At 41.8% G+C, this 9,512-nt stretch overlaps 1 protein-coding gene across 1 annotated transcript in view; it reads right to left on the bottom strand.

Annotated features, from left to right (window-relative positions):
• The window catches only part of znt6 (Zinc transporter 6), a 77,473-nt gene extending 71,564 nt beyond the window's left edge, over positions 1–5,909 (bottom strand). The window contains 1 exon segment of the mRNA NM_001139824.1: positions 5,730–5,909. Coding sequence (NP_001133296.1) covers positions 5,730–5,898 — 169 coding nt within the window. The 5' untranslated portion in view covers positions 5,899–5,909.
• Between the last annotated feature and the right edge of the window lie 3,603 nt (positions 5,910–9,512).

Below are 9,512 nucleotides of genomic sequence, written 5' to 3' on the forward strand. Positions count from 1 at the left end.
GTGCAGCGAGGGGGTGCTACGATGCGACAATGGAAGATGAAGCTGCAGTAGATAGCTGCAGTATTACGGGCTCCTGACCAATTCTTCCATTTTGAATGTTTTTTTAAGCTGATTGTCATTTTTACATCATATTTCCGCCATAATTTCATATGACTAGCTTCTGGACATCACAACAGCGATCACTAACCTCAATTTGGATGAATATTTCTACTTCAATGAGTCAGCATCTCTGGACGTGCTCCTTCTGGACTAGGGCCTAATCCCCTGCACTTGAAAGAGGAAGACATAGCACAAGAGAGGCAAACGAGCGGGCTGTCTGACGAGACTACATCAGCAACTAAATAAACCGCTTCTACCTTCCTTTCTATTGGCGAACGTACAATCACTAGAGAACTGGACGAGTTCCGTTGGAGATTATCCTATCAACGGGACCTGAAGACTTGTAATATCCTATGTTTCTCGGAGTCATGGTTGAACAAGAACATGGATAATACACATCTAGATGGTTTTTCTATACATCGTCTAGACCGAACGGCAGCAACGGGTAAAGTTAAGGGGGAGGTGTGTGTCTGCTGGGGCGTGATCTGTAAATTTAAGGAAGTCTTGGGGTTTTGCTCGCCTGAGTTAGAATCCCTCATAATAAGCTGCAGACAATACTATTTACCGAGCGAGTTCATCATCTATATTTTTTGTAACTGTCGATTTACCACCACAAACCAGGACAACAACCTCTCCCTCAACATCAGCAAAACAAAGGAACTGATGATCGTGGACTACAGGAAACGATGGGCCAAGCACGCCCCCAACCACAGGGCAGTAGTGGAGCGCGTCGAGAGCTTCAAGTTCCTCTGTGTTCACATCACTAAGGAATTATAATGATCCACACACACCAACACAGTCGTGAAGAAGGCATGAAAACGCCTTTCCCCACTCAAGATGCTGAAAAAAATGTGGCATGGGCCCTTAGATCCTCAAAAAGTTATACAGCTGCACCATTGAGAGTATCTTGACTGGCTGCATCACCGCTGACTATATGGCAACTGCTAGGCATCCGACCACAAGGTGCTACAGAGGGTAGAGGTCGACCGATTAATCGGAATGTCCGATTAATTAGGGCCGATTTCAAGTTTTCATAACAATCGGTAATCGGTATTTTTGGCCACCGATTTGCCCCCCCCCCCAATTTTTTTTTTTACAGCTTTATTTAACTAGGCAAGTCAGATTAAGAACACATGCTTATTTTCAATGACGGCCTAGGAACGGGGGTTAACTGCTTTGTTCAGGGGGGGAGTCGGGGATTCGTTTTTGCAACCTTCCGGTTACTAGTCCAACGCTCCAACGCCTTACATTGCACTCCACGAGGAGCCAGCATGGCAGGCTGACTACCTGTTACGCGAGGGGAGCAAGAAGCCAAGGTAAGTTGCTAGCTAGCATTAAACTTATCTTATAAAAAAACTATCTTAACATAATCACTAGTTAAACTAGTAATATCATCAACCATGTGTAGTTATCTAACGTGTCCTGCGTTGCATATAATCGATGCGGTGCCTGTTAATTTCTCATCGAATCACAGCCTACTTCGACAAACGGGTGATGATTTAACAAGAGCATTTGCGAAAAAAGCACTGTCGTTGCACCAATGTACCTAACCATAAACATCAATGCCTTTCTTTAAAATCAATACACAACTATATATTTTTAAACCTGCATATTTAGTTAATATTGCCTGCTAACATTCAAGGTATATACAGCAGTTTGGGCCGCCTGGCTCATTGCGAACTGTGTGAAGACCATTTATTCCTAACAAAGGCCGTAATTAAATTTGCCAGAATTGTACATAATTATGACATAACATTGAAGGTTGTGCAATGTAACAGGAATATTTAGACTTAGGGATGCCACCCGTTAGATAAAATACGGAACAGTTCCGTATATCACTGAAATAAACTTTTCGTTTTCGAAATGATAGTTTCCGGATTCGACCATATTAATGACCAAAGGCTCGTATTTCTGTGTGTTATTATATTATAATTAAGTCTATGATTTGATATTTGATAGAGCAGTCTGACTGAGCGATGGTAGGCAGCAGCAGGCTCGTAAGCATTCATTCAAACAGCACCTTTGTGCGCTTTGCCAGCAGCTCTTCGCAATTCTTCAAGCATTGCGCTGTTTATGACTTCAAGCCTATCAACCCCCGAGATTAGGCTGGTGTAACCCATGTGAAATGGCTAGCTAGTTAGCAGGTGCGCGCTAATAGGGTTTCAAACGTCACTCGCTCTGAGACTTGGGAGTGGTTGTTCCCCTTGCTCTACATGGGTAACGCTGCTTCGAGGGTGGCTGTTGTCGATGTGTTCCTGGTTCAAGCCCAGGTAGGAGCGAGGAGAGGGACGGAAGCTATACTGTTACACTGGCAATATTAAAGTGCCTATAAGAACATCCAATAGTCAAAGGTATATGAAATACAAATGGTATTGAGAGAAATAGTCCTATAATAACTACAACCTAAAACTTCTTACCTGGGAAAATTGAAGACTCATGTTCAAAGGAACCACCAGCTTTCATATGTTCTCATGTTCTGAGCAAGGAACTTAAATGTTAGCTTTTTTACATGGCACATATTGCACTTTTACTTTCTTCTCCACTACTTTGTTTTTGCATTATTTAAACCAAATTGAACATGTTTCATTATTTACTTGAGGCTAAATTGATTTTATTGATGTATTATATTAAGTTAAAATAAGTGTTCATTCAGTACTGTTGTAATTGTCATTATTACAAAGAAATAAATAAAAATCAGCTTTTTTTGGTCCTCCAATAATCGGCATCGGCGTTGAAAAATCATAAAATCGGTCGACCTTTAACAGAGGGTAGTGCATATGGCCCAGTACATCACTGGGGACAAGCTCCCTGCCATCAATGAACTATACCAGGCAGTGTCAGAGGAAGGCCCAAAAAATTGTCAAAGACTCTAACCACCCAAGTCATAGACTGTTCTCTGTGCAATCGCATGGAAAATGGTACAGATGCACCAAGTCTGGAACCAACAGGATCCTGAACAACTTCTACCACCAAGCCATAAAACTTCTAAATAGTTACTTAAATAGTTAACCAAATAGCTACCAGTAATATTTGCATTGACCCTTTTTCACTAACTCTTGTCTCATCACATATGCTGCAGCTACTGTTTTTTTTTTATCCATCCTGTTGCCTAGTCACTTTATCCCTACCTACAGTTACATATCTAATCTCAATTACCCCTTGCACCTGCACACAGACTCGGTTACTAGTACCCAGTGTAGGCCTATATAGCCAAGTTATCGTTACTCATTGTGTATTTATTCCTTGTGTTATTATATCATTTTGATTGACAGGTCACAATGTGAGAAAACTTGTGTAATGTGAGCACACCAGTCATAGACGTCAGGATGAAAAGATTATGAAGACAATTTGCATAAGTGCCCCCCGATGTAAAGATTTGTGTGTCTAATGCATGCCTAGCTTTAGCCATAACGTTACGACTGTAAGGGAATTCTCTCCTTCGTGTCGTAACATTAACGTGCAAAATGGATGCAGATGGAAAAGGTTTAAAAACTGAAGGCACCTAGCTAGCTACAGTTGAAGTCTGAAGTTTACATACACCTTGGCCAAATACATTTAAACTCAATTTTTCACAATACCTGAAATGTAATCCTAGTAAACATTCCCTGTCTTAGGTCAGTTATGATCACCACTTTATTTTAAGAATGTGAAATATCAGAATAATAGTAGAGAGAATGATTTATTTCAGCTTTTATTTCTATCATCACATTCCCAGTGGGTCAGAAGTTTACATACACTCAATTAGTATTTGGTAGCATTGCCTTTAAATTGTTTAACTTGGGTCAAACGTTTCAGGTAGCCTTCCACAAGCTTCTCACGATAAGTTGGGTGAATTTTAGCCCATTCCTCCTGACAGAGCTGGTGTAACTGAGTCAGTTTTGTAGGCCTCCTTGCTCGCACACGCTTTTACAGTTCTGCCCAGAAATGTTCCATGGGATTGAGGTCAGGGCTTTTTGATGGCCACTCCAGTACCTAGCCTTTGTTGTCCTTAAGCCATTTTGCCACAACATTGGAAGTACGCTTGGGGTCATTGTCCATTTGAAAGACCCATTTGCGACCAAGATTTAACTTCCTGACTGATGTATTGAGATGTTGCTTCAATATATCCACATAATTTTCCTTCCTCATGGAGCCATCTATTTTGTGAAGTGCACCAGTCCCTCCTGTAGCAAAGCACCCCCACAACATGATGCTGCCATTTTGTGCTTCATGGTTGGGACGGTGTTCTTCTCTAGGAGACAGAACGCGTCTCCTTCCTGAGCGGTATGACGGCTGCACGGTCCCATGGTGTTTATACTTGCATACTATTGTTTGTACAGATGAACGTGGTACCTTCAGGCGTTTGGAAATTGCTCCCAAGGATGAACCAGACTTGTGGAGGTCTACAATTTTCTTTCTGAGGTCTTTGCTGATTTCTTTTGATTTTCCCATGATGTCACGCAAAGAGACACTGAGTTTGAAGGTATGCCTTGAAATACATCCACAGGTACACCTCCAATTGACTCAAATTATGTCAATTAGCCTATAAGAATCTTCTAACGCCATGACATCGTTTTCTGGAATTTTCCAAGCTGTTTAAAGGCACAGTCAACTTAGTGTATGTTAACTTCTGACCCACTGAAATTGTGATATAGTGAAATAATCTGTCTGCAAACAATTTTGGGAAAAATTACTTGTGTCATGCACAAAGTAGATGTCCTAACCGACTTGCCAAAGCTATAGTTTGTTAACAAGAACTGTGTGGAGTGGTTGAAAAACTAGTTTTAATGACTCGTATGTAAGCGTATGTAACTTCCGACTTCAACTGTATATCTGCTTCGGTCAGAGACGAAAGAGGAAGCGAGACATCCCACTCCCTCATTTTTTCTGGTTCACATACAGTCAATGAACTAAGCAGACCAAAGATAGTGTATATAATGACGAGATGGTCTTCTCGCCACCCTAACAATGGGAGTTGTTGTCCCAACTGCGGGAATAAGCAGAATCGCCGTATTCCTACGTGAGTAGATTTTGACAGGAGTGGACCCTCTCTGACCAGACGCAGATTCTAATGGAATTGTGCCTATGTGAGAGCAAACAGGTTATTAACCAGACCAGAACTTACCCTTTTTTTCCTATGGTAAACGGCCTGAGTGGGACATCTTAATTTATCCACCATCTTTGCTTTGGTTTCCTGGCCTAGCTAAACTTTTAAAATTTGAGATATATCTATCTATATATATATCTATTTGTCTTATTGTACTTTTTATTATTATCAACAAATCAATACAAAAAGTACACAAGTATATATAAAAAATATACAAAGGACAATGTTACATAGCATTCGTTAGATGATAGAACATTGCTAACGTTAGCTAGATACGTTAACGTTAGTTAGCCTTGCCCCGGACTTCAGGTAAACTCTAGAGCAAGTATTGTCTTGGCAATGAATAACAATACACTAGCTAAAGTGAAGATTTAGCTAGTTCTCTAGTAGCGACACACAGTTGTGGAAAGAGGCTTCACAGCTGTATATGGGGCTAGCTAAACGTGCCTAGGCAGCTAGCTAGTTACCCCAACTAAATTGCATTGCACTGGCTAGCTAGCATAACATAACTAGCTAGCTAGCTACCGGTAACTTTAGCAGCTACCTGAGTCGTTGATGTTGACAACGTCCACCGCCACCATGTCAGGTTTATCAAGGGGACCAACTTTCCTCTCGGTCACCCCGGATGGCACCACGTCCGGCTTGGAACCGAATTTCCTGGGGTAAAAGTCCCCAACATTGTGATACGATAGTCCTGATGGAGACGTGGACATGCCACCGTCCATCGCCATTTTTTTTCTCTTCAGCCACAAAATGAATCGATTGAACTGTCGAAAGCCTGCGCAAATGCACAGATCTGTAAATAATATAATCGTGATGTAACGTTAGCTCTTGGCTATGCCAAAAGAAGATTGTTTACAACGCTTAGAAGTCAGTGATTTCAGCGCGTAATACAACGGAAGTCGAGAAAATACAGTTTGTGGCAAACAAAAACGCTAATTTAATTAAATCACAGATCTCTGAATGTTAAATTGAAAGCCCACTTTCTGTTAGAAAGAAAATTGTAGTTATGTTGGTGGTTGATAAGAAAAATTGACATACACATTTCCAACATAGTTGCGATCAATGTTGGAAATGTAGCAATTATATATTTTTGGACCAAGTCTGTCTTTTTTTGTTGAGAAAATCGTGATTAAAGTTGACATTTGAAAATTGTTAGGGCTTTTTATGATCCATGAACTGTACACGACACATACAATTACCTAGCAAAATGTCCTTGAAAAGACTATGCCCGAAGTCCAATCTACAGTCGGTTTTGGTTGAAAGTTGAAAAGACAGTATATTTTATGTCATTTAAAAGACGACTACAAAGATGTCCGTCTACGTTCGGTTTTCGTTGAAAAGACGTTTCAGGTCATTTCAACGATTTGAAAACATAATTTCAACGTACTTGCGTTCACATGTAAACAGTATTAAAAAATTGGTCTTTGGCTGGCAGGCGATGTATATCAGACCTATCCCACAGGTATGACAAAACATTTATTTTCACTGCTCTAATTATGTTGGTAACCAGTTTATAATAGCAAAAAGGCACCTCTGGGTGTTGCGTCTGCCTAACAACAGCCCTTAGCCATGGTATATTGGCCATATACCCAGTGGCGTTTTTAACATGTAAATCTTGGTGGGGCAAACTTCCAAACATTTTTTTTAGATGCATGCCAGCAAAGACACTAAACAACACTAAACAATACATTAATTGCACTATAACAGTGACAAGCAGTGCCCACAAACTGTTCTTGTTCTGAGAAATGATGGCTATTCCATGCAAGAAATTGCCAAGAAACTGAAGATCTCGTACAACGCGGTGTACTACTCCCTTCACAGAACAGCGCAAACTGTCTCTAGCCAGAATAGAAAGAGGAGTGGAAGGCCCCGGTGCACAACTGAGCAAGAGGACATGTACATTAGAGTGTCTAGTTTGAGAAACAGATGCCTCACAAGTCCTCAACTGGCAGCTTCATTAAATAGTACCCGCAAAACACCAGTCTCAACGTCAACAGTGAAGAGGCGACTCCGGGATGCTGGCCTTCTAGGCAGAATTGCAAAGAAAAAGCCATATCTCAGACTGACCAATAAAAAAGAAAAGATTGAGATAGGCAAAAGAACAAAAAGAATACAGACACTGGACAGAGGAACTCTGCCTAGAAGGCCAGCATCCTGGCGTCGTCTCTTCACTGGCAATCCGCCTGCTCCTTCTGACTGCGGATGGCGCGCTGGAATCGTGCGAGGAATCTAAGATAGAATGAGGCATTTATTTTGATTCAGTCTATATAAAATTGGAAAGCAGATTGCATTATGCACCCAGATTATGTTATACAACATCGGAGTTGTAGACAGGAATTTTTGGTTGCGTGTGTTGACATTTGAACAATACTAGGAGGTTGCCTCCGTGTTGTTTCTCTGACATAGTCAGTGTAGGGTTACATTACATTTCTAGTGCTAGGACACGATCCAGCTAATTATAGAAATTTGACAAATAGATGCGTTGGGCCAAACGTGCTATTTCTGTTTCTCGTGTTTCAGAAGCGGGTAGACTCGGTCATTATTCATTTCTCAAGCAAGGACATAGGGCCAGCCGATTGAAATTTGAGGAGATATTAGCTGACCCAGCGATAATCATCTCCGTCTACCACGCTTAGACAGCGTGGCTAGGCCATAGGCGTATCTGTTGTCTAAAATTACCACGAGTTCCGGTAACTTAGCAAAGAAAACTGAACAATTAAATGTAATTGCAAAAGCTTATGATGACGAACAAGCGCAAACTCTTCAACCAAATTGTCTTCTACTGGAACAAAATCATATTCTACAGGAAGAACTCGATTTAGCCAAAACTAAATAGGACGATGTCCAGGCCAAACTAGATAAATCTGATGAGTTATCTACAAACAGAACCGTGCAACTTGATAACATGCATGCAGTTTTGTTGAACGTTACTCAAAGTAACAATGTTCTACTGCAAATGCTGCAGACCAAAGCCGATCAGTTAATGAACACAATGACTAAGTTGGATGACAGATCAGCAGAACTCATTGAAGTCGCTGACCAAATGAATGATGAGAGAACTCAGGTGATAAAGATGGAAATATTGATTTCTAACCAAGCGGAGGAAATATCATCACTGAATCTCTCGCTCCATACTCAAGACCTCTATCTGCAAACCATGACATATGAGTAGGAGACCGAAAGGGGCAAGTGCGACACTCACGTGTCCAATATCAGGACTCAAGTAGACTCTGCAATGCAGCAGAATACCACCCTTAGGTACAATCTGGTGGAATTCCAGAACGGTCACACGCTACAGCGTGACAACCCAACCAAGCAACCGGAGCCCGGTGCTCAAATGAGTGAAGACGATAAAAGGTTTCAGACTTTGCCTCCCTCATGTGTCCCTCAGTCTTCTCCTCTTGGCCATTCGGCACTGAGTAATATGGCGCCTCTTCGCCAACAAAGACAAAGCTTGGCTTCTCCTCTTGGCCTTTCGGCCCCGATTTCCCCACAGGATGAAGCCAACCCTCTCCACCCGCTTGGCGCGAAATGTCTTGACAAACTCGCCAAAATTTCCCCACCTTTGACCCCGTTCCAGGTCAGCCAAACGATACTGAGACATTCCTAACTGACATAGAGGATGCATTGCATAGCTACCCGAACACTACGAGTTCTGACGTTGGTTTACCTGTTGAAGTGAACGTCGAATAGACACGTGACGAGGTTCATTCATCTACAACAGCAACACATGCTAAACGACTATGCTAAACTTGCCACAGCTTTGAAATTAGAATTCAGTGGTTCTGCGACTCAAAAACACAATAGCTCACTGGCCAACATGGCCAAACAAGTTCGGAATGAACACCCACAAGCTTACAATCATAGGCTTCGTTCAGCTTACTTTGGCCTACTCACTAAAACAGGAATGGAAGAGCTGTTACAATTCAAACAAATGTTTCTGCCAAACATGTATCCCACCTTCATTGACTACTTGGGCCCTACAGCCCATGTTGGCTTGCCTATCTTACAACTCAGAGAGCTTGCAAGCACAGCTTTTGAGGCATCAAAAGCTCGCCACGCTAAGCCCTGACAACTCGGTTTTGAAGTTTGACCAGGAGCACTTACTCCGGTTAGAGGGTGCATTATCAGGTATTGCAGCATTGAGAGATGACGCACAACAACGTTTTCTACCGCAAAACCGTGACTCCAATAACCACCGCGGTCGAAATAACTGTAAAGTACGTTTCCATCGAAAAAACTTCCGCTACAATGGACATGTTCGCTATGTTCCTGCACCCAACACACACCAAGTGTTAGAGCGCAAGGGTAACAAAGGGTTAAA

This window comes from Salmo salar, chromosome ssa01 (genome assembly GCF_905237065.1).
Source record: "Salmo salar chromosome ssa01, Ssal_v3.1, whole genome shotgun sequence".
In the NCBI taxonomy this organism is placed as follows: domain Eukaryota; kingdom Metazoa; phylum Chordata; class Actinopteri; order Salmoniformes; family Salmonidae; genus Salmo; species Salmo salar.